General features: G+C 48.2%; 1 protein-coding gene across 1 annotated transcript in view; it reads right to left on the minus strand.

Moving 5' to 3' along the window:
* Positions 1 to 25,250, minus strand: part of PHF8 (PHD finger protein 8) — a 67,840-nt gene that overhangs the window by 37,131 nt on the left and 5,459 nt on the right. The window contains exons 4-13 of the mRNA XM_077283910.1: positions 24,996 to 25,113; positions 10,009 to 10,169; positions 9,442 to 9,583; positions 9,056 to 9,242; positions 8,371 to 8,533; positions 8,200 to 8,287; positions 1,939 to 2,045; positions 916 to 1,007; positions 572 to 661; positions 255 to 485 (exon numbers count right to left, since the gene is read on the minus strand). Coding sequence (XP_077140025.1) covers positions 255 to 485; positions 572 to 661; positions 916 to 1,007; positions 1,939 to 2,045; positions 8,200 to 8,287; positions 8,371 to 8,533; positions 9,056 to 9,242; positions 9,442 to 9,583; positions 10,009 to 10,169; positions 24,996 to 25,113 — 1,379 coding nt within the window. The remainder of the gene's footprint in view (positions 1 to 254; positions 486 to 571; positions 662 to 915; positions 1,008 to 1,938; positions 2,046 to 8,199; positions 8,288 to 8,370; positions 8,534 to 9,055; positions 9,243 to 9,441; positions 9,584 to 10,008; positions 10,170 to 24,995; positions 25,114 to 25,250) is intronic.

A 25,250-nucleotide genomic window follows, 5' to 3' on the forward strand; every position in this document is an offset into this window, starting at 1 on the left:
GTTGGGAATACCCGTTTAACAACTAAAGTTAACTCATTAGGTGCAAAATATTTGATTGCCAAGATCTTCGCAACTGCGAGGCGAAAGAAAAAAAAACAAAGGAGAAAGAAAAACCTTTTAGTTCCTCTTTCATGGTACGTCTACATGTCAAATCCTCAGCAAATATGTTTTACATGTATGAAGTTTTGTGAAAAGGGTAAAAAATTGTGGATTATTGCTTTTTAATTATAGATATATTGGAATAAAAAGCTTACCATTTCTTCCTTAGGGATCAAGGTCTTCCCGTGAAGGTCAGAGAGCTCGGGGCTCATTTCATCTCCCTGGTGACCTCTTCCTACTTTCCTTAACAGTTCGTTGGTTTTAAGACCTTTCTTCTTGGAATTCTTGGCCAGCAGTGACATGACAGGAGAGGACGTGCCAGTGATAGGACTCCGGGTCATACCCAGCAGACTGCCAGTTTTCTCAATGTTTTGGTGGAAGATGTCCTGCAGGGGAAAGGACAGTGTTTCACATGACTGTTGCATTGTATGAAGCAATGCACATGGAGGAGATGTAAACAGGGGAACTTCACCTCCATGAGTTTGACTTCACGATCCAAATCCTTAATGAGCTGCACAGTAATGATTGTCTCTGGAATCTCCTCCTCGTGATCCATAATTGCCTGCAAAATAAACCCAAGTGAGATGGAGACAGAAACCGCAGACACTTGGAAGTTTTTATTAGTAAGGTTAGTGTCTGGGATAGGAAGGGTGTTGATTTCTTTCCCTTTGAAAAAGGGATATTCATTTCCAAGGTCTGCGCTTTGTATTGTAGTATTGAAGTGAATGGTTCTGATCTGCAGTACCAAACGAAGCCTGGTGGTGCTGTTTGAAAATCTTGGCTAATCCCTTTAATAGGTATATAAATAAAGAGCACCTCCTTCTTGGTCCAAGCTTTAAATGCCATGTTCAGGGCCTTGGCTCCATGCAGTAAATAAGATGCTGGGTGTCTTCTGTTCTCTCTTAGACCTGAATACATAGAGTTATGGTAAGCATATAAGTTAGAAAATGTATGCTTCACAAATATCCACTTCTTTAATGCCACAATTAAAGGGAACTCGTCACCAGGTTTGGCGATGAGATACGGACATCACTTTTCAGGGCTGATATGTGGCATTCTATAATGCTGTATATCTACCCCCAACCCAACCTGCAAGAGAAGAAAAAGACCTTTCATTATACTCACCTGCAAGAGGGTCCGGTCCGAGGGGTGTCGCTGCTCTTGGTCCGGCGCCTCCCTTATTCTTGCGATGCTGCCCTCTTTCTTGTATTTTGTGGATGATGTGTCACTACGTCATCCACACAGTTTCCCCAGCATCACGCTTCTGCACAGGCGTACTTCTCTGCTCTGACTAGGGTAAAGTACTGCAGTGCACAGGCACCAGGAAAGGTCAAAGAGCCCCAGCGCCTGCACAATGCAGTACTTTACTCTCACCTCGTCAGGGCAGAGAGTTATCAGACCGGACCGGGTATAAAAAAAGGTCTTTTTTTTGTCTTGCAGGTCAGATTGGGAGCTTATATACATCATTATAGAATGCTATATATCAGCCCTGAAAGGTGGTGGCCGTATCTCATATTGGTCAAACCTGGTGACAGGTTCCCTTTAAATAGGCTGTGCAGCGCATGTCATATCCACATTGAGAGCTGAGAAACGCTGCTGCAAGCCAGGGATGATGCCAGGTATGACGCCAGGGATGACGTCAGGTATGACGGGCGCTGAGGCTTCCAGGCAGGTGTGTTGCTCCCATTCCAGAACACACACAATACCTGATGATTGTTAGACGGGAGCGCCACATCAGTCCAGTCTGTTGAGTAGCAGCGAATTTCAATACCAGAATGGAGACTTCTCATAGAACGACAAAGGGGGGAATGACGGGAAACAATGGGGTCAAATACTTGCCTCTAAAGGTATCCAGTAAATGCTTCCCAACGTACCAACAGATAGACTCAAAATTTGGAAACTTAAAAAGGTCGGCCGTACTCAGCCTCTTCTCAATTTCATACGCTCTGTGGAATTAGGAAAAAAAAAATAGATTTTTAGCTACAAAACAAATTATGGCTACATCATCAAATTGTATTTAACCGCTTAGTGACAGCCAATTTGTATAATTCTGACTACTGTCACTTTATGAGGTTATAGCTCTGGAACGCTTCAATGTATCCCACTAATTCTGAGACTTTTTCCGTGAAAAAATACAATACAGAAATACAGAAAGAATAGCTCCTCCCCTGCAGTATACACCCTCCTGCTGGCTGTCAGTGAACCAGTTCGGTAACAAAGCAGTAGGAGCTTAACATTTAATAAGGATGCATTATGTCAAAACCAAGTCAACACAGAAACCAAAGCCAATAGGCTAACAGGGTGGGTGCTGTGTCCCCCAATGATTGGCTCGGAGAAAAGGATTTTACGGTGAGTACACATAAATCCCTATTTCTCCTACGCCTCATTGGGGGACACAGGACCATGGTACGTCCTAAAGCAGTCCCTGGGTGGGGAACAATCAACTACAATTGACCCTTGTACCCACAAGTTACAGATGCGGCACTGCCACCTGGGTTATCAGGAGTTGTATGCCAAAATCATCAGTATTAAAACAATAAAAGACCTGACAAATTTCAGTTGGTGGATAATGAATCTATAGTATATGAAAGTTTAATTGTAATCATTACATTATGGTAAATAATGAAATTTAATACTATATGCTAATTTTTTGAGAAGGACCTGTATGCCACTGCAGTGGCGTTGTTGGACAGAATCCTGATTGGGCGACCCGCCAGAAAGGGAGGGAATAGGAGCGCCAACCTGATTGCCCGAATTTCCAAGATGTTGATCGGAAGACGTGATTCCTGGGGGGAACAGCGGCCCTGAGCAGTGTGATGAAGGAGCACCGCTCCCCAGCCTAGAAGACTGGCATCTGTTGTCAGAAATAACGAATGTACTGGAAGAAAAGACTTCCCTTGATTCAGGGAGGATTTCACTGTTCACCACCTGAGAGACTGTCTGACTCGCCGGGGAAGGAGGAACCGACGGTCGAGGGAGAACAGGTTCCTGTCCCAAACAGCCAGCAGGGCATGCTGTAGGGGGCAGAGGTGTAATTGAGCAAATGGAACCGCCTCCATATCTGCTACCATCCTGCCGAGAACTCTCATACTGAAGTACAGAGAATGAGTGCGAGGCTGAGAGAGCTTCTGAGCTTCTCGCTGTAAAACTGAGATCTTTTCCGGGGGAAGAAGAACCAACCCCCCGGGATGAGTCGAGTATCATTCCTAGAAGGGAAACTCGCTGAGCCAGTACTGGGGAAGATTTTTTTTTTTTTAAGTTCATCTTCCAACCTAGGCGAGAGAGTATCTATTGTGATGTTCACGGCCTCCTCGCAGGTGCGGAAAGAGGGGCCTTTGATGAGGATATCGTCTAGATACTGTATCACCACCACTCCACTCCTGTGGAATATGGCTACGGCAGCTGCCATGACCTTGGTGAATACCCTGGGGGCGATGGCGAGGCCGAAGGGCAGAGCAACGAATTAAAAGTGATCTTCCTGAACTGCGAAGCGAAGAAACCTTTGGTAAGAAGGTAAAATAAGAATGTGGAGGTACGCGTCCTGGATGTCTATAGACGCCAGGAAGTCGCCTTTTTCCATGGAGGTGATGACAGAACTAAGCGATTCCATCTGGAACCGTCGCACCCTGATGAACTTGTTCAGCAGTTTTAGGTCCAGTATGGGCCATACTGCACCGTCCTTCTTTGGAACAATGAAGAGGTTTGAATAAAAACCTTGAAACCTTTCGCTTTGAGGAACCGGAATAATAACTCCGTCCTTTCTCAGAGAGCTTATAGCTTGTATCCGGAGGACACTAGGTCGCGGACCCACTCGTCTTGAACGACCGAGAGCCACGCGGCATTGAAGGAAAGCAGGCGGCCACCTACTTTGAGGGTGTTCCCCATATACCACAGGGAGTCCTTGTGTGGAAGATCTGCCCGTTCTGGAGCCTCTGGATCCCGACTGCCTAATCCTGCCTTTCCATCAAGGGGAAGGTTTATAAGTGTCTCCACGTTGTGCCCGGTCGGAATCGGGAGATGTGGAAGTAGAGGACCAGTTTGAGTTGTAACGAAAAAATCGGGACAGAGCCTGTGGTTGCAGGTTCCGAAAGGGCCGAGAGGGTCTCTGTTGTGGAAGAAATTTTACTCTTCCCTCCAGTGGCGTCGGAAATTAATTGGTCGAGCTTTTCGCCAAAAAAGGCGACTGCTCTGATATGGTAGAGAAGTCAATGACTTTTTGGAAGCAGAATCCGCACGCCAGACCCTGAGCCATAAGGACCTCCAGATGGTGATGGCGTTTGCTGCTGCTTGAGAAGCGCAGTTAGTGGCATCCAGGGACAAGGTCACTACAAAATCTCCAGCTCTGGCTATCTGAGTAGCAAGGCCTGCTATCTCGGGGGGAAAATTGGTATCCAGCACCGCTGAAGACAAGACCTCAGCCCAGTGGGTCATAGCCTTAGCCACCCACATAGCAACAAAAGATGGGAAGAGTGCGACTGCTGAGGCTTCAAAGGCTGAACGCGCCATATTGTCGATCTGACGATCGGTTGGGTTTTTAATAGAGGCACCCTCTGAAGAGGATAAAACAGATTTAGTAGCCAGGCGCGATCGGGGGAGACTGCCAACAATCTTTTCTTGGATGCTGGGCAAAAGGATATTTTGACTCCATGGGCTTCTGCCCTGTGAATCGTTTATCTGGACGGATCTTGTGAGAATCAACGATTTCCTTAAATGCGGGATGAGTGGCGAACACTCTGTGAGCTCGCTTAGTCCTCTTAAAGGACACGGCATGATCCGTTTTAGATAAAGGTTCCTCCTCAAGCTTCAAAGCCTTATTCACTGACTCAATCAGTGAGTTCAGAGTCTCCTGATTGTGATGAAATTCCTGATCTAGGGACGTATCAGAATCGTCCTCTGAAACAGGTTCTCTACTGGCCCCAATGGAAGGGGAGCGAGAAATGGAGCTCTCAGAACCTGAATCCCGGTGATGGTCTGGGATATGGCATGAGTCCTTTTCCTGGAAGAGCGAGAGCTCCTTGGCAAGGTACGACCCCTGGAGTACGAGAGGTTCTGACCATCGGAAGCGTCATCCGTAATAGTGCCCTGGTTAGAGGAAGGGTCTTGGAACGAGCGTAACGCTTTTGCCAGAGATGTCATAGACCGGGAAAGGGAGGTAGCCTACTCGGGGACTAGGCTCACTGGGTTCAGTATCAGTAACAGGTGGTTCCTGAGCAGTCACCAGTTCACAAGCTGTGCATAATGCAGTATTGTGACCCCGGGGTAATGACACCTTACAAGAGGTACATGCCGTGAAGAACACAGTGCGGGTCTTCCCAGACTTTTTGTGAGGCTTTGATTGAGACATAGCATAGCCTTGAGGAGAGCGCTTACTAACAGGGGAAGGGTTAAGCCATGTTTCTGCAGCTTACCCAGGTCCTGTGTCTTGACTCCCCAGGGGAGATCCGCAGTGTATGCACGGAAATCGCTCATCCTGAAGGCTGTGATTCAAAAAGGCTGGAGCAGCGCTGCAGCATCAGCCCTGTGGGTTTACCAAGATGGCCGACGAGATCAGGAAGTGAACGCTTCTCAGGGAACGAGAAGAGCCAGAAAGAGTGGGCGGCCGTAACTGCCGGTGGGCGTTGCCAATAGTCCGGCCTGTATGAAGGGGAAAAGCCGGGGGCTAAATTTAAAAACCTGCGGTTGCAGCCTGCAGCGCCGGGACCGCTATTAGCGCCATTCTTAAGCCACACTCCTTCATTGAACTGCCGCACTGCGGACCACCCAGGGACCCGGGCTTTAAGGTGAGGACCTCCCATACCCCGGGGACCAGGACCCCCCAAGCGCCTCGGCCCCCGCAGTGAATTCACGGTAGATGCGGAAGGCCGGTGCTCAATCCACCGTCACCATAGTCAGTGAGGGGGTGGAGAGCTTCTGCCGCCTTGCGTCATCCGCTATAACAGTGGTGATACAGTGGGGGGCTGCACGGATGCCATACATATTTATGTCCGGCTATGCATCTGGCTCCAGGAGAGGTAGATGGAGGGCTACTCCATGTAGTAGCCTGCTATGGAGGGGGGAGATCGGAACGCGAAGGAACCGTCGCCCGCAAGGTGAGCTCAGGGCTGGCATCCAACGTTGCAGGAAAGGATACGGGGAGGGACACTCCACGTACTTGCCTGTTGATGATTCGGGGGGAGATCGGAACCTAGAAAGGAACCGTCGACCCCATTCGCTCCGTTAAGGGAAAAAATAGAATAAAAAGTAAAAAATTAAAATAAAAACGGTGGGGTCTGAAAGCAGACCCAAGTGCCTCCTACAGACACTAAGCAAGAACTGGTTCACTTACAGCCAGCAGGAGGGTGTATACTGCAGGGGAGGAGCTATTCTTTCTGTATTTGCTTAGTGTCCTCCTAGTGGCAGTAGCATAACACCCATGGTCCTGTGTCTCCCAATGAGGCGTAGGAGAAATTAACATTTTACTTTTTCACCAAAAAATTATTTGGAACCATTTTTTTTAATTTTCACAAGGGTTTCAGAAGAAAATGGACCACGAAATTTATTGGGTAATTTCACCTGAGCACGCCAATACCCCATATGTGGGGGAAAGCCAGTTTGGGCGCATGGCAGGGCTCAGAAGGGAGGGAGCACTGTTTGACTTTTTGAACGCAAAATTGGCTGGAATCAATGGTGGGTGTCATGTTGTGTTTGGAGACGCCCTGATGTGCCTAAATAGTGGATACCCCCCAATTCTAACTCCAACCCTTACACACCCCTAACCCTATTCCCAACCCTAACCCTAACCCTAACCACAACCCCAACCCTAACCCGAAACCCAAGTGCTAGCCCCAACCCTAATGGAAAAATGGAAATAAATATATTATAATATTATAATTAATATATTAATAAAGGGGAGTTTGATTTACTATGTTTTTATTTTGATCACTGTGATAGTGTGCCAGCCAGCAGATCTCGGCGGGCACACTGCGCATGCACCCGCCATTTTCTTCCCGGAAGAAGACGCCGACGGCTGGAGGACAAGACCGGGGGGATGTAGGAGGGACCAGGGACACCGGAGGTACCTGGGAGGGGGATCGGAAGACCCCATTTCTCTTTCCTCTGACATGCTAGATTATATCAGAGAGAAATTAAATGGGAAATCTGATTTTTTTTTTTTGCAGTCGCCGTTGCAACACTGGGGTCAGTAAAAACTAACCCGAATCATGTTCTCCGGGGTCTCGGCTACCCCCGGTAGCCGGGACCCCGGAGAATTTCTGACGCTGGGGGAAAAATATTTAGAAAGAGTCCTCAGTGGTTGATGCTGGGGGAGGCGCTATAACCTTATTTCTCAGCACTGTTAAAAAGCGGAGCTGAGGAATAAGTACCCTTAGCTGCTGCCATTAAAAGGTGTATCGGTGGTCGTTAAGGGGTTAAAACTAAAGAAAACTGGCAGATAGCGCAATGTGTTAGACACTGTATTGGAGGGGAAGACACCTAAATATATTGACCTTAAAAGGGTAACACAGCCCTGCTGACCCCCAGATCAGGAGATGACAGGGCTGTTTGCAACAAAACCATATCTGCCGGATCCAATGCTTAAGACAGGTGGGCCATACCTGCTGTTTGCACACACTAGGCGGCAGATATCAGTAGACGTGATGTGACAGGATTCGCTCACCTCCCAATGTCGAAGTGAGCTCAACTAGACAACCTACTTAAAGGGGTTGTCCGATGAAAACAAGTTAACCCCTATCCACAGGATCAGTGGGGGTCCATACATTGGGAACCTTCTAGATTGGCAGAACAGGGCACCTTTATCTCCCAACGCACATACTCAACCACCAATCATATTCTCCATATTCTCTATCAATTCAATCATAATAGGGCTGTTGGCTTTGACCTTGGCTTTTTCCGGCAGCCCCATAAAGAACAAATGAAGCAATTGTTGGCCATCTGACCTGCTGCTTTATTTTATATCGGGGGAATAGAGTCCCTCGATCTACAGATCAGTATGAGTCCCAGAGGTCAGACACCCACCATTCAGCGAGTTATCACCTATCCTATGGATATCCCCTTTGAGTGGACATATGCCTGTATCCAACAGCGATGTTTCTGTCCTCTTACCTGAGCTGCATGGCAATGTTCAGACTATGCAGAAAGTTTCCTCCAAAAGCTAAACAGTCCACGGGAGTGAGCACAGCATGGATCCACCCTGTGAGGAGAATACATAACAACCTGAAGTACAGACTCGGTATCTGGGTGTAGTACTCAATACTTCAGTAACAACATGGTCACCTGTGGGGATGAAGAGCGTCTGCCCCTGTTTCACCGGACACCGGTAACACTTATCGACTTGATCGCCAAAGAACATTTCATTCTGGTTTGAGGAGCTGCTCCAACACTCAAACAAGGCCAGGTTAGTCTTCGTGGGTTGTATCAGATAGAAAATCTTTTCACCCTACAGCGGACAAAAAATAAACACAGGACATTATGGCCACAAATCACAGCACAAGGGAGCACAGGGTCACGTCAACGACTGAGTGTCTTTTATACACATGCTTCAGCAAGTACATCTGCCCAATACGTCAATCTCAGGACTAGTACTTTCCAGTTGCTGCAAATCTACTACTCCTAGCATGCTGCACAAGCTGTGGAGGGCCTGGCACATCCACGCATTCCCCAGACAGTCCATTGATTTCAATGGGCGCAATCTAATATTTTATTTCTTGCTGTGGTGGCACTACTGGGATCTGAAACAGATTACTCCAGATGAAATGTCATTAAAGAACCCTTAAAAAAAAAAAAAAAAAAAGGGAGAATCCCTTTAAGTTTAGGACACATGGCCTGATACAAGGAGACAAAAAGAAAAAAAGTGCTTCTGACAATTAGAAGCGCTTGTCCATGTCCAGGGGTCACTTAGATGACTGGCACCACTGGCATTATTGGCACAGCAGGGGCATGGGCTGAGTGACATTTTTACCTTTAACACGTGGTACCAGACAGAGGTGCCCCCAAAGTCTATGTGGAAATCTGTATAACTGTCCTTGACGCCCATCAGGCAGTATTTCTGAACATTCGGTCTCTCAAATACACTTTGCTCGGGCCACAAGTTTTCAACCCAGGAAAGTTTGCGGACAATTTTTGGAGTTTCCACAAGGTTCGATAACCTATTGAAAAGATGCAAGCGATAAGACCAAGAAATACGACTGATGGAGAGAAGAATATGGTAGACTGAGTTAAGCCTAGTGCAAAAGCAATACAGGTTGAGAAGCAGGACACAGAGTCAAAGACCACCAAAGTGGGAATGCCTTTGTCTTGCTCCACCGCTCGAACCTCGCTCCCTTTAATGTCAGTCACATTAGTCACCTCGTCTCAGAAAACTCCAAGCTGATAACGTTCAGCACCTTCTCCCTTTTGGGGCTATTGTAATATTTCACAAAATCCTTCAGCTTCATTTTCATGTCGGCTTGTCTTGTCACGTCGATTACATCTATTTCCTTCTCCCCCCCTGAAATAAAACAGAAAGGCAGAGAAAAAAGCAGATTTACAAGAGGTATTCTGATCAGTGAGCAGGAGAGATCCGGAGAGGGGCCCGTTCATGAGCGGCGGTCTCTAGTATAACCTATGAGGAATACAGAGACAGCCTAGTATTAGGGTCCCCATCACTGCTAATGGAGGACACGGGGCTCCTGTTCTCCGCATCAAACAAACCTGTTCAATACAATTTACAGTCCACCAAGGCTGTAATATGAATAAGGCCAATGTTACACATCCGGATTTATGATCTGAGTATGATCGGATCGTCCATAGGTCCCCCAAATTAACAGCTTCTTAGATATATATGACGCTGGTGAGTTCAGGTCAGGAGATCAGCAGCCGGTCCTCAGACCATGAATTTCAGCTGTGTAAAACCAGTCTAAGACGCTAACTCACCGACATAATACTCCACATCATTCACTGCAAAGGACAGAGGGGGAAGGGTCATCCCAAGCCCATCTTTTTTCAGAACCAGGATGGGGACGCTGAAGCTGTTCTCTTCCAAGTACTCCACGGTTAGCTGAACTCCCTGCGGCTTCAGGATCACCTCATCTGCACTGGATTTATAGTAAAAAACAAGAATAAATACAATCCACAACATCAATGAAAATTACTGAAAAAGTTTTTAAGATGATTCACAGTGCATATACAGGTCCTTCTCAAAAAATTAGCATATAGTGTTAAATTTCATTATTTACCATAATGTAATGATTACAATTAAACTTTCATATATTATAGATTCATTATCCACCAACTGAAATTTGTCAGGTCTTTTATTGTTTTAATACTGATGATTTTGGCATACAACTCCTGATAACCCAAAAAACCTGTCTCAATAAATTAGCATATCAAGAAAAGGTTCTCTAAATGACCTATTACCCTAATCTTCTGAATCAACTAATTAACTCTAAACACATGCAAAAGATACCTGAGGCTTTTAAAAACTCCCTGCCTGGTTCATTACTCAAAACCCCCATCATGGGTAAGACTAGCGACCTGACAGATGTCAAGAAGGCCATCATTGACACCCTCAAGCAAAAGTGTAAGACCCAGAAAGAAATTTCTCAACAAATAGGCTGTTCCCAGAGTGCTGTATCAAGGCACCTCAATGGTAAGTCTGTTGGAAGGAAACAATGTGGCAGAAAACGCTGTACAACGAGAAGAGGTGACCGGACCCTGAGGAAGATTGTGGAGAAGGACCGATTCCAGACCTTGGGGAACCTGAGGAAGCAGTGGACTGAGTCTGGTGTGGAAACATCCAGAGCCACCGTGCACAGGCGTGTGCAGGAAATGGGCTACAGGTGCCGCATTCCCCAGGTAAAGCCACTTTTGAACCATAAACAGCGGCAGAAGCGCCTGACCTGGGCTTTTTTCTGATGAAAGCAAATTTTGCATGTCATTCGGAAATCAAGGTGCCAGAGTCTGGAGGAAGACTGGGGAGAAGGAAATGCCAAAATGCCTGAAGTCCAGTGTCAAGTACCCACAGTCAGTGATGGTGTTGGTCCACTGTGTTTCATCAAGGGCAGGGTCAATGCAGCTAGCTATCAGGAGATTTTGGAGCACTTCATGCTTCCGTCGGCTGAAATGCTTTATGGAGATGAAGATTTCATTTTTCAGCACGACCTGGCACCTGCTCACAGTGCCAAAACCACTGGTAAATGGTTTACTGACCATGGTATTACTGTGCTCAATTGGCCTGCCAACTCTCCTGACCTGAACCCCATAGAGAATCTGTGGGATATTGTGAAGAGAAAGTTGAGAGACGCAAGACCCAACACTCTGGATGAGCTTAAGGCCGCTATTGAAGCATCCTGGGCCTCCATAACATCTCAGCAGTGTCACAGGCTGATTGCCTCCATGCCACGCCGCATTGAAGCAGTCATTTCTGCCAAAGGATTCCCGACCAAGTATTGAGTGCATAACTGAACATTATTATTTGATGGTTTTTTTGTTTGGTATTAAAAAACACTTTTATTTGATTGGTCGGGTGAAATATGCTAATTTATTGAGACAGGTTTTTTGGGTTATCAGGAGTTGTATGCCAAAATCATCAGTATTAAAACAATAAAAGACCTGACAAATTTCAGTTGGTGGATAATGAATCTATAATATATGAAAGTTTAATTGTAATCATTACATTATGGTAAATAATGAAATTTAACACTATATGCTAATTTTTTGAGAAGGACCTGTAAATAAATAACAAACTATCTAAAGGGACCACAGGATGACACCCCTGCACAGGCATCAGTAATAAACTAATAGATCTGATCCCAGCATCTACCACTAGGTGGAGTATCCTGCACATAGTCAAATGTATTAATCGTGTGCAGTTACTGTAGCTCCCCCTAGTGGCTATTATAGATAATATTGTGGCTACAGCCTATATCAGGGGTAGGAAAATTATTTCTCCAAGTGGCCACAAAAGACAGTGACTTTGGGGTAGGGCCAAACTTACTGTATATACTCGAGTATAAGCCGACCCCCCTAATTTTGCCACAAAAAACTGGGAAAACTTATTGACTCGAGTATAAGCCTAGGGTGGAAAATGCAGCAGGTACCGGTGAATTTCAAAATTAGAAATAGATACTCCATACCGTTCATTATGGCCCCATAGATGCTCCACATAAAGCTGTGCCATATATAATGCTCTGCACCGTTCATTATGGCCCCATAGATACTCCACATAAAGCTGTGCCATATATACAATGCTCTGCACCGTTGCCCATAGATAGCTGTGCCATATATATAATGCTCTGCACCGTTGCCCCATAGCTGTGCCATATAGTGCTCTGCACCGTTGCCCCATAGCTGTGCCATATAGTGCTCTGCACCGTTGCCCCATAGCTGTGCCATATAGTGCTCTGCACCGTTGCCCCATAGCTGTGCCATATAGTGCTCTGCACCGTTGCCCCATAGCTCTGCCATATAGTGCTCTGCACCGTTGCCTCATAGCTGTGCCATATAGTGCTCTGCACCGTTGCCCCATAGCTGTGCCATATAGTGCTCTGCACCGTTGCCCCATAGCTGTGCCATATAGTGCTCTGCACCGTTGCCCCATAGCTCTGCCATATAGTGCTCTGCACCGTTGCCCCATAGCTCTGCCATATAGTGCTCTGCACCGTTGCCCCATAGCTCTGCCATATAGTGCTCTGCACCGTTGCCCCATAGCTCTGCCATATAGTGCTCTGCACCGTTGCCCCATAGATCTGCCATATAGTGCTCTGCACCGTTGCCCCATAGCTCTGCCATATAGTGCTCTGCACCGTTGCCCCATAGCTCTGCCATATAGTGCTCTGCACCATTGCCCCATAGCTCTGCCATATAGTGCTCTGCACCGTTGCTCCATAGCTCTGCCATATAGTGCTCTGCACCGTTGCCCCATAGCTGTGCCATATAGTGCTCTGCACCGTTGCCCCATAGCTGTGCCATATAGTGCTCTGCACCGTTGCCTCTTAGCTGTGCCATATAGTGCTCTGCACCGTTGCCCCATAGCTGTGCCATATAGTGCTCTGCACCATTGCCCCATAGCTCTGCCATATAGTGCTCTGCACCGTTGCCCCATAGCTCTGCCATATAGTGCTCTGCACCGTTGCCTCATAGCTGTGCCATATAGTGCTCTGCACCGTTGCCTCATAGCTGTGCCATATAGTGCTCTGCACCGTTGCCCCATAGCTCTGCCATATAGTGCTCTGCACCATTGCCCCATAGATGCTCCACATAAATCTGTGCTGCAATAAAAAAAAACAAAAACACATACTCACCTGTCTTGCTTGCAGCTCCTCGGCGCCATCTTCCCGGCGTCTCTCCGCACTGACTGATCAGGCAGAGGGCGGCGCGCACACTATATGCGTCATCGCGCACACTATATGCGTCATCGCGCCCTCTGACCTGCACAGTCAGTGCAGAGAGACGCCGGGAAGATGGCGCGACGCCCGGCGTGTGGAACGAGGACAGGTGAATATGTAATACTTACCTGCTCCCGGCGTCCCGCTCCTTCCCCCTGCCTGTCTTCGGTGCCGCAGCCTCTTTCTCTATCAGCGGTCACCGGCACCGCTGATTAGAGAAATGAATAATGCGGCTCCGCCCCTATGGGAGGTGGAGCAGCCTATTCATTTCTCTAATGAGCGGTCCCACGTGACCGCTCAGGGGAAGAGGCTGCGGCACCCGGAGACAGTGTAACGTGCAGGGGGAGCGACAGGATCGCCGGAACTAGGTGAGTATATGACAGTGCTCACCCGCCGACCCCACCACCGATCATGACTCGAGTATAAGCCGAGAGGGGCACTTTCAGCCCAAAAATTTGGGCTGAAAATCTCGGCTTATACTCGAGTATATACGGTAATTCTGCTCAATAATAAGTAATAAAAATGTATATAATAATATTGAGCAAAATTAAGTCTGCTGACTCCACTGCTGCTAATACATGTGCCGATAGGGATTATTGAATCCTGTATTGTTACCTGAAGTGGCTGATCAACACCAAATAATTCACTGCTTGTTATGAAATTTATAAATCAGAAGTAAATCATATGCTACTGTCATTCAACCTTAAAGGGAACCTGTCACCACGTTTTTGGAAGATGGGATAAAAATAGCGTTAAATAGGGGCAGAGGTGGGCGTTACATTAGTGTGTGTGTTATGCGTTTATTACCCACCTAAGTTGCCGAAATAACTTTGCAAAGTCTCCGTTTTCGCCTGTCAATCAGGCTGGTCAGGTCACATGGGCGTGGTGTCTTCACCCAGATTTGGCGTAGTTTTCCGTTGGTGGCGTAGTGGTGTGCGCATGCCCAAAGTCCGGAATCCTCTTCCAGGGGATTTAAAATAGCGCGGTGTTCGTTATTGCATTGGTGATCGGTGGGCGCGGCCATCTTCCTTTGGCCGCGCGTGCGCAGAAGCGGCGCTCTGCTGGCCGCGGCTTCAGGAAAATGGCCGCGGGATGCCGCGCGTGCGCAGATGGATATCGCGGCGGCCATTTTCCTGAAGCCGCGGCCAGCAGAGCGCCGCTTCTGCGCACGCGCGGCCAAAGGAAGATGGCCGCGCCCACCGATCACCAATGCAATAACGAACACCGCGCTATTTTAAATCCCCTGGAAGAAGATTCCGGACTTTGGGCATGCGCACACCACTACGCCACCAACGGAAAACTACGCCAAATCTGGGGGAAGACAACGCCCATGCGACCTGACCAGCCTGATTGACAGGCGAAAACGGAGACTTTGCAAAGTTATTTCGGCAACTTAGGTGGGTAATAAACGCATAACACACACACTAATGTAACGCCCACCTCTGCCCCTATTTAACGCTATTTTTATCCCATCTTCCAAAAACGTGGTGACAGGTTCCCTTTAAGGATATATTTACACTACCGTTCAAAAGTTTAGGGTCACCCAGACAATTTTGGGTTTTCCATGAAAACTCATACTTTTATTAATCCAATGAGTTGCCAAATTAATTGAAAATCTAGTCCAGATATTGACAAGGTTCGAAAAAATGATTTTTATTTGAAATAACAGGATTTTTGGTTGCTTACCGTAAAATCTGTTTCTCGGAGCCTTCATTGGGGAACACAGGAACCATAGGTGTATGCTGCTGCCACTAGGAGGCTGACACTATGCAAATAAAAAAGTTAGCTCCTCCTCTGCAGTATACACCCTACCGACAGGAAGTAGGATATTCAGTTAGTGAGAAAGCAGTAGGAGAAGTAACATGTAAAAGATAGAAAACTCAAACTTACAATATAACACAATAAAACAGAGCTGTTCAACTTGGGAGGGTGCTGTGTCCCCCAATGAAGGCTCCGAGAAACAGATTTTACGGTAAGCAACCAAAAATCCTGTTTTCTCTATCGCCTCATTGGGGGACACAGGAACCATGGGACGTCCCAAAGCAGTCCCTCGGGTGGGAACAGCAGAAATTCTCCATTCAGGTCGGAGGACTCACCACTGCCGCCTGCAAGATCCTTCCGCCTAGGCTGGTAACTGCCGAAGCGTAGGTATGGAGCTTATAACATTTGGCAAATGTGTGAATGGAACACCAGGTTGCCGCCTAGCAAAGTTGTAGAGCGGATGCCCCATGGTGTACCGCCCAAAAGGCGCCCACTGCCCCGGGGCAGAGTGAGTCTTAATTCCAGGAGGAGTCACTCTGTTCTTGACCCGGTAAGCCTCCAGAATAGCAAGTTTGATCCAGAGAACAATCGTAACCTTGGAGGCCAGCAGGCCTCTTGGCGTACCGTCTGGAATGACAAATAGACGGTCCGTCTTCCTAAGAAGGCTGTCCTAGACAAATAGATCCTCACCGCCCTGACCAGGTCTAGCCTGTTCAGCGAACGCCCCAGAGAATAGGTCGGAGCAGGACAAAAGGTGGGAAGGACAATCTTATTCAAGTAAAAGGAGGACACCACCCTGGGAAGAAAAGGCGACAAAGGCCGTAAAACTACCTATCCTGGTGAAGAACCAAGAAATGGGGCGACAGGAGAGAGCCACCAACTCCGAGGTGCGCCTAATGGAGGTGATGGTCACCAGAAACACCACCATGCGGGACAGAACGGACAGTGAGGCCTCATGGGGAGGTTCAAGGGGGGAACCCAACTGAGCCTCCAGAACAAGATTGAGGTCCCAGGGATCCACGGGAGTCTGGTACGGGAGAGCCGCATGCGCAACTCCTTGAAGAAAAGTTCTGATCTGAGAACGGGACGGATATAAATCTTTGTACCGTGATAGCCAGTAGCTAAAGACTTCTGAAAGGAACTTCAGAAAGAGAATGGAAAGGGTTGCTACCTGACCCTTTAGAGAGAACTAAGGGCAAGGCCAGCATCAAGTCCCGCCTTGAGAAAACGGCTGAAATGGAAGGTTTCAACAGCAAAGCTGTTAAATTGAGCAACCAAGAACTCTGTGGAAGATTGGTCCTTGGTACAGAAGATCTGGCCTGCCTGGGGGCCTCCAGTGGGAGTCCGCGAGGAGATTGGCGATCTCAGCGAACCAGAACCTTCTGGGCCAATCTGCTGCGGTCAGAATGACCGGCACCCCTTCCGCATTGATCTTCAACAGCCTGGGAAGAAAAGGAAAGGAAAGGGAGGAAATAGATAGGGAAGTACCAATTGCGACCCATCGGTATCCACAACAAGAGGATCGCGAACCTGGAAAGAAACGGCGGAACCTTCCTAAGCAGTCGGAGTTCCCCATCAAAGGCAAAATTGAAGGAAGACCTCCTGATGCAGGGACCACTCTCCTGCCGCAAGGCCCACACGGCAGAGAAAAACACTGCAGCCTAGTTGTCCACGCCGGGGATATGCGAAAATGTCGCCTCTGCCCAGAGGAGAATCTTGGAAACCTCCGCCATTGCCAAGATACTCTGATTCCCTCCCTGGTAATTGACATATGCCACAGCCGAGGCATTGGACGTCTGGATTCTGACTGGCAGACCTGAGAAGCCTTTCCCAGTGAGTCAGGGACAGAAGAATGGCGCTATCTCAAGGGTGTTGATCGGCAGAGAGGACTGTTGCTCCGACCAACGCCCCCTTCACTGACGGATGGCGAGAAACCGGGCCCCAGCCGGGAATGCTGGTGACCGTCGTCACCACCTGCCATGGGCGAGAAGGGAGGACCGGACCTGGGGAATGAGAGGAGAAGACAGCCACCAGTTGAGAGACTATTAGAATCGGACGGAAAGCGGAATCGGACGATCCAGAGACAGCACAGACCTGTCCCACTAAGAAAGGATGGCCTGCTGAAGCGGTCTCAAGTGAAACAGCGCAAAAGGGAACGCTTCCGATGCTGTCACCATGCGCTACAGGACCTTCATTGCTGAACGGAAGGAAGGCAGCCGAGGGCCTTGCAGAGAGCGAACTCTGTCCTGGAGAATTGCACGCTTCTCCTCGAGAAGAAAACCCTCGACTGATGGGCGTCGAACAGCATGCCTAAGAGGACGAGGCGCTGACTCGGAACAAGACAAGACTGTTCTGTTGACCAGCCACCAGAAACGGGACAGGGAGTCGAGGACGATGGCCTTGATGAGGATGTCTTCGAGGAATGGAATGAGCACTAGGCCTCTGATCCTCAAAATGGCCATAAATGTAGCCATGATTTTTATGAAGACACTGGGAGCAGTCTCAAGACCGAGCGGTGGGGCGACAAACTGGAAATTACTCGTCTGCGCCGGGAAACGCAGGTGTGCTGGGAAAATCAAGAACATGGAGATAGGTGTCTTGGATATCTATGGAGCACAGTACAAGCAGGTTTGAATAGAAACCTGTGAAGCGTTCCTGCTGTGGGACGGAAACGATAACCTCCGAACAAAGAAGGAAGGTAATGGACGCAAAGAAACCTGGGATCAGAGTAGGATTTTTTAGAGGGCGGGATTCGAAGAAGCGATTCCGGGGCCGCGAAGCGAACCCTATCTTGTATCCAGAGGATACCACCTCCCTGATCTAAGTGTCCTTCACCGAGGCCAGCCAAACGTCCCTGAAAAACACAGGAGACGCCCACCCAAACCGGGGGGAAAGCTGGGCCCTTAGCCCGAGTTATGCCGAGGAAGATCTGCCAGGTCTAGGCCTGGTGGACCTACCATGGCAGTTGCGGGAACGCCGGGAAAGGGTAGGCTTGAAGGAAGCCTTTTCTCTAGCCAGATGAGACCGCGGTCTGTGTTAGCTAGAGGAATCTTCCGGTGCCGCAAAACAGCGAAAGCCGGCGAGGCTTGGAGGGAACTCATGCCTCCCGTGGCGTCCTTAATAATTTGTTCCAGCATGTAGAAAAGAGACGGGCCCCCTGGAAGGGTAGGCTGGTAAGGGGCTTCTTTGAAGACAAGTCCGCCTGCCGTGTGTAGAGCCGAATATTACGCCGGATGGCCACCATATTGCTGGACGCCTGAGCTGCACAAGCCGCGCATCTAGGGAGGCAGATACCAAATATTTCCCTGCATAGGAAATCTGGTCCGTCAGGTCGGCTAGCTCCCCCGGAGGAGCTCCAGCCGGGGTGCCATTACACGGCTGTTTGGTCCATCTAGCTATGGTCCTTGAGACCCAGGTAGAGGCAATGGCCGAGGCACAAAGCAGAAGTAGCCGCTTCAAAGGTTGATTTATCCAGCGATTCTATATTTGTATTCTTGGAATCCATGAGGGATGCTGCATTGGAAAGTGGAAGGACCAAGTTGGTAGACAGACTGGGGACTGACGAGTCCAGAATTGCCCTCTTCCTGCCGAGGAATCAGTCCAGTTAGCGATGAGCTCAGGGGAGAAGGAATATAGGATGCCGAGACGCTTCCCTGTCTGAAAGCATCTGGTATGGTTCACCTTTCCCCTGGCAAGTACCACCACCAATTCAGTGTGTGGGGCAAAGACCTTGGAAGTTGGTTTTGACCGTCTAAACGAAACCGCCTATTCTGCGGTTTCCGTAGAGGTATCCATGATGCCTAAGGTCTGGTTGATCGCAACAATAAGGCTATGTAGCCTATCACTTATGCTAGAGGCCTGTAGTGAAACCAAGTCTGAAAACTTAATCTGCAAATATGACCGAGGACGCCCGTCCGACTCGGAAGAGGAGGATCTGGAAGAGGGATCTCACCGTTCCAGACCGGAGGGCGAGATGGAGCGGGAAAGGAACTTAGAATTTTGCTCCTGTATGGATCTCTTGTGGCCTGTGTTGAAAAAGGCCGGACAGAGAATCCTGTGACCCACTGGCAACTGCGGTCAAGCACGGACACCAGGGTCGTGACATCCTGGTGAGGTCCGCCACAGACTGCAACAGAGGGAAAGGGCAGCACGGTGGCTCAGTGGCCAGCACTGCAGCCTTGCAGCGCTGGAGTCCTGGGTTCCACTCCCACCTTGGACAACACCCGCAAGGAGTCTGTATGTTCTCCCCGTGTCCGCGTGGGCCTCCTCCGGGCTCTCCGGTTTCCTCCCACATTCTAAAGACATACTGATAGGGAATTCAGATCGCGAACCCCATTGGTGACAGCGATGACAATGTGTGCAAACTGTAAAGCGCTGCGGAATATGTTAGCGCTATATAAAAATAAAGATTATTATTATTATTATTATTAAAGCCCACCCAGGGGTAGGGGTCTCGGTCTCACCCGGGTTAGGGACTCCTGGACGGTGTGATACAGTGGAGTTGCTGCAGCTGACAAGAGGAAGCAGGAGGACGAGAACGCTCTCCTTTTAGGATTAGGCCTGGTGAGCAGACCCACTAAATGATGCCCGAAGGTTAGGGGAACAGGTGGGATGCAGAGGGGAGTAATAGGCTGCTAAGCCGAGCTACTCACAGCAGAAGTATAGTCCTGTAGTCTGCTCCCGGCTGTAGCTGCGACCGGCATCATGGCACAGGTCCAGGGCACCAGCAGGGAGACGGCGACCGAAGGAGGATGCAGGGGACCCAGCCGGAGAAAGCGTGCGCTGGGGAAAAGGACACGCTCTCAGAAGTCGGAGGGGGGGGGGGGGGGGGGCGGGTGCGGAGGAGCAAGATGGTGGCGATTCCAGGGCGACTGGGAAGGATGAGAGTAATGGGCGGAGCCAGCGCCCTGAGCAGGAAGAGGTAGAGAGAGGGTGACGGGCGGGAAAAAAGCCTGCCCGATGAAAAACGGAAATGGACGGAGTCGCGGCGCCGGAAGTAGGCCCAGGCAGAAGCCGGGACCTAAATTAGAGGCCGGTGACCGCCGGAGAGGGCCGCTGCGCTGAAGAACGAGCGGTGCGGCCGGCACGGTGCGGCCGGCAGAAAGGGGAACAGCGCGACTGCCGCCAAGGTCGCCGCGCCGGACGACAGAGGAACGTGCCCGCCGGAGGAAGTAGGCAGCGGGGCTGCCTGTAGAGGCCGCAGTGCCGGAGCAAGGAGGCAGAGTGGCCGCCTGCCGCCGGTATGAAAGGCAGCGCGGCTGAAAAGTCGCCGCGCCGGAGGAAGATAGGGCGGCCCTCCGGAACAAGGAGGGGAAGAGAGGTGCCAGCAAGGACGCTGCAATGCAGCCACGATCCCTGCCCGTGGGACCTGCCGAACAAGCCAGGACAAGGTAGCCTGGTAACAGCAGTCCTTAGTATAATAAAAATCCTCTCCTTTGATTTCCTAACTGGGACGGGTGGTGGAAATACTCACCTCAAAAACTCCCACGCCGTCCGTTACTAACCTTAGCCGAGAAAGGTGTCAGACGTCCATGGAGCTGATTGTGGACATCCTCGTCACCTCCAACCGACAGGCTCTGGTGAGCGTGTGGGTGGGAGACGGAGCTAGGACCGAACTTCTAAGCACGCTTGTGTGCTAGGATCATGGTCTTGCTATTGGATCTATGAGGATACGGGGTGGCAGTACACGCCGTACTCATTATCTATAATGTGGGATTACAGGTGTGACTGTTCACCCTGTATCCCTTCAGAAAACCTGAAAGAAAACGACGCACATTGAGGTATATAAGGGTCTAATGAAAGACCCGTGTCTACCTCCTACTAACACTAAGCTAAACTGAATATCCTACTTCCTGTCGGTAGGGTGTATACTGCAGAGGAGGAGCTAACTTTTTTATTTGCATAGTGTCAGCCTCCCAGTGGCAGCAGCATACACCCATGGTTCCTGTGTCCCCCAATGAGGCGATAGAGAAAATAATTTTCTCCTTCAAACTTTGCTTTCGTCCAAGAATGCTCCCTTTGCAGCAATCCCAGCATTGCAGACCTCAGCAGTAAATTTGCTGAGGTAATCTGGAAACATTTCCCCCCATGCTTCCAGAATCCCCTCCCACAAGTTGGTTTGGCTTGATGGGCACTTTTTGCTTACCATAGGGTCAAGCTGCTCCCGCAACAGCTCAGTGGGGTTGAGATCTGGTGACTGCGCTGGCCGCTCCATTACAGATAGAATACCAGCTGCCTGCTTCTTCCCTAAATAGTTCTTGCATAATTTGGAGGTGTGCTTTGGATCATTGTCCTGTTGTAGGATGAAATTGGCTCCAATCAAGCGCTGTCCACAGGGTATGGCATGGCGTTGCAAAATGGAGTGATAGCCTTCCTTATTCAATATCCCTTTTACCTTGTACAAATCTCCCACTTTACCAGCACCAAAGCAACCCCAGACCATCACATTACCTCCACCATGCTTGACAGATAGCGTCAGGCAATCTTCCAGCATCTTTTCAGCTGTTCTGTGTCTCACAAATGTTCTTCTGTGTGATCCAAACACCTCAAACTTAGATTCGTCTGTCCATAACACTTTTTTCCAATCTTCCTCTGTCCAATGTCTGTGTTCTTTTGCCCATATTAATCTTTTCCTTTCATTAGCCAGTCTCAGATATGGTTTTTTCTTTGCCACTCTGTCCTGAAGGCCAGCATCCCGAAGTCGCCTCTTCACTGTAGACATTGACACTGGCGTTTTGCGTGTACTATTTAATGAAGCTGCCAGTTGAGGACCTGTGAGGCATCAGTTTCTCAAACTACAGACTCTAATGTTCTTGTCTTGTTGCTCAGTTGTGCAGCGGGGCCTCCCACTTCTCTTTCTACTCTGGTTAGAGCCTGTTTGTGCTCTCCTCTGAAGGGAGTAGTATACACCGTTTTAGGAAATCTTCAGTTTCTTGGCAATTTCTTGCATGGAATAGCCTTCATTTCTAAGAACAAGAATAGACTGTCGCGTTTCACATGAAAGTTCTTTTTTTCTGGCCATTTTGAGAGTTTAATGGAACCAACAAATGTAATGCTCCAGATTCTCAACTAGCTCAAAGGAAGGTCAGGTTTATAGGCTCTCTATTCAGCCAAACTGTTTTCAGCAGTGCTAACATACTTTCACAGGGGTTTTCAAGGGTATTCTAACCATCCATTAGCCTTCTTACACAGTTAGCAAGCCCAAAGTACCATAAGATCACTGGAGTGATGGTTGTTGGAAATGGGCCTCTATACACCTATGAAGATTTGCATTACAAACCAGACGTTTGCAGTTAGAATAGTCATTTACCATATTAACAAAGTATAGAGTGTATTTATGAATCATTTAATGTTAGCTTCATTGGAAAAAACTGTGCTTTTCTTTCAAAAATAAGGACATTTCTAAGTGACCCTAAACTTTTGAACGGTAGTGTATCTTAAGCAACAGACCCCTCACAAACAGTATAATTGCCCCCACAACTCTTCCCCCAACACAGTATGATGCCCTCACAAACCCCCACAGTAAGATGCCCCACAATACTCCCACAGTATGATGCCCCACAAACCCCCTACAGTATGATGCCCACAAAGTATGATGCCACCATAACCCCCACAGTATGATGCACCCACAACATAATTCCCCCACCACACCCCCACAGTATGATCCCCCCGAAATGACGCACCACAACCCCTTCTCAGTATGATGCCCCCAAAGTATGATGTCCCCACAACCTTCTGACCCACATTACAATGACCACATAGCCCCTCCTCACAGAATGATGTTCACACAACTGCCTCGCCACCACCCCACAGTATAGAGGGCTCATCCTTATCTCACTTGCACATGGAAGCATGAGAAGCAGTGAATTCTTGAAAAACCCTGGAGAACAGAAGTCCCAGAAGATTGGAGAAGGGCAAATATTTCCCTATCTTGGAGATGGAGCCACGAAATTACAGGCCAGTGAACCTTACTTCTATACCAGGAAAGATCTTTGCACAAATTATTAAACAACATTTATGTAAGTACTTGGATAAGAATACAATAATTAACCAATTCCAGCATGGGTTTGTAGCAAACAAGTCATGTCAGACTAATCTAATTTCCTTCTATGATGGAATCACTGACTGGGTGGATCAGGAAAATGCAGTAAATACATTATATCTCGACCTCAGCAAAGCATATGATAAAGTATCTCATACTATCCTTATTGAAAAAATAACCAAGCATGGGATTGACAAGGCTACGGTTAGGTGGATACATAACTGGCTCAGTGATCGTACTAAGAGTGGTTATAAGTGGTTGAACATCCAATTGGAAGAGTGTTTCAGGTGGAGTACCACACAGCTCTGTCCTGGCCCCAGTGTTGTTCAAACGTTTTATAAATGATCTAGATAAAGGAACTGAAGGTAAACTAATCAAATTTGCAGACAATGCAAAGCTAGGAGGGATAGTTAACACTAGAGAAGACAGAGAAAGGATTCAGAACAATATAGAAAAGCTTGAACAATGGGCAGCGACCAATAAAATGGTATATAACAGGCAGCAATGCAAGATTCTACAGGTGAGCAAAAAAAAAAAAATAAATAAATTACATCTACAGTTGTGAGGAATAGAACTAAGCAAGAGCATGTGTGAAAAAACTTGGATATACTAATAGATCACACACTGCACATGAGTCAACAGTGTGATGCAGCAAAAAGGGAAAACACAGTTCTGGGATGTATTAAGAGAACAATAGAGTCTAGATCATGTGAAATAATTATCCTGCTCTACTCCTCCTTGGTCAGGCTGTATTTGGAAAACTGTGTCCAGTTCTGGGCACCATATTTTAAAAAAGATATTGAAACAATGGGGGAAATTCAGAGAAAAGCTACCAGGATGGTGTGTGGACTGCAAAGTATGTCCTACAAGGAAAGGTTAAAGGATCTGGGAATGTTAATCTTGAAAAATAGAAGGCTAAGAGGAGACTTAATAACGGTCTACAAATATCTGAAGGGATGTAGCGGTGTAGAGGGATCATCATTATTCTCATTTGTACATGGAAACACGAGAAGCAATGGAATGAAACTGAAAGAGAGAAAATACAGATTAGATATTAGAAAAAACTTTTTGACAGTTAGGGTGATCAATGAGTGGAAAAGTCTGCCACAAGAGGTGGTGAGTTCTCCTTCAATGAAAGTCTTCAAACAGAGGCTGGACAGACATCTGTCTGAGATGGTTTAGTGAATCCTGCACTGAGCAGGGGTTTGGACACGATGACCCTAGAGGTCCCTTCCAGCTCTAACATCCTATGATGCCCACACAGCCACCCGCCCACAGCATAAAATGCCCTCAATGCCACCCCACCACATGAAGTCCTCACAGCATATGATACCTTCACTGCCCTCCTACACAGCATGATTAAACCCCACACACAGTATGATTCCTTCCGCAAAGCCCCACAAAATATGAAAGCCCTACAGCTTCCCACACATTATGATGCCTGAGAATGCAGATACCATTGAAATAATGATAGTGAAGGAGGGGCAGGAGGGATCCAGCTGTTTGGCTCTCCTGGGAATATAGGGGCTACAGCTTTCCCAGGTCTGATCTCCATCTTCTGCGCATGGACGGTATAGGGCAGTGTATCCAAGGGACACATTCTGAATGACAACAATATTATTTCACATATGACTACAGCATTGCCCCCCATACAATAAGTAAACAGTGGCTTAATAGGATGAGATCTTCTGCGTCCTGTATTACCTAACTCCTCATCAACAAGTCCGGCTTACCTTGGAAAGTTCCTACTTCTCAATTCCTTGATGAAGTTGGCGCTTCCGGTCTGCACGAGCTCCCCCACTTCCTTGCTCACACAAGGATCTTGCTTTAAAGTCCCCCGTCTTTTCTTCACTGAATTAACGGAAGATTGCAGAGTTAGTAAGAGAGTGAAAGACTGCACAAATCTGCAGCTATGCATTCTGGGATCTGGGGCTTCCCGGGGCTTCAGGAAAATGGCCGCGGGATGCGCAGATGGAGATCGCGGCGGC

This window comes from Ranitomeya variabilis, chromosome 2 (assembly GCF_051348905.1).
Source record: "Ranitomeya variabilis isolate aRanVar5 chromosome 2, aRanVar5.hap1, whole genome shotgun sequence".
NCBI lineage: Eukaryota > Metazoa > Chordata > Amphibia > Anura > Dendrobatidae > Ranitomeya > Ranitomeya variabilis.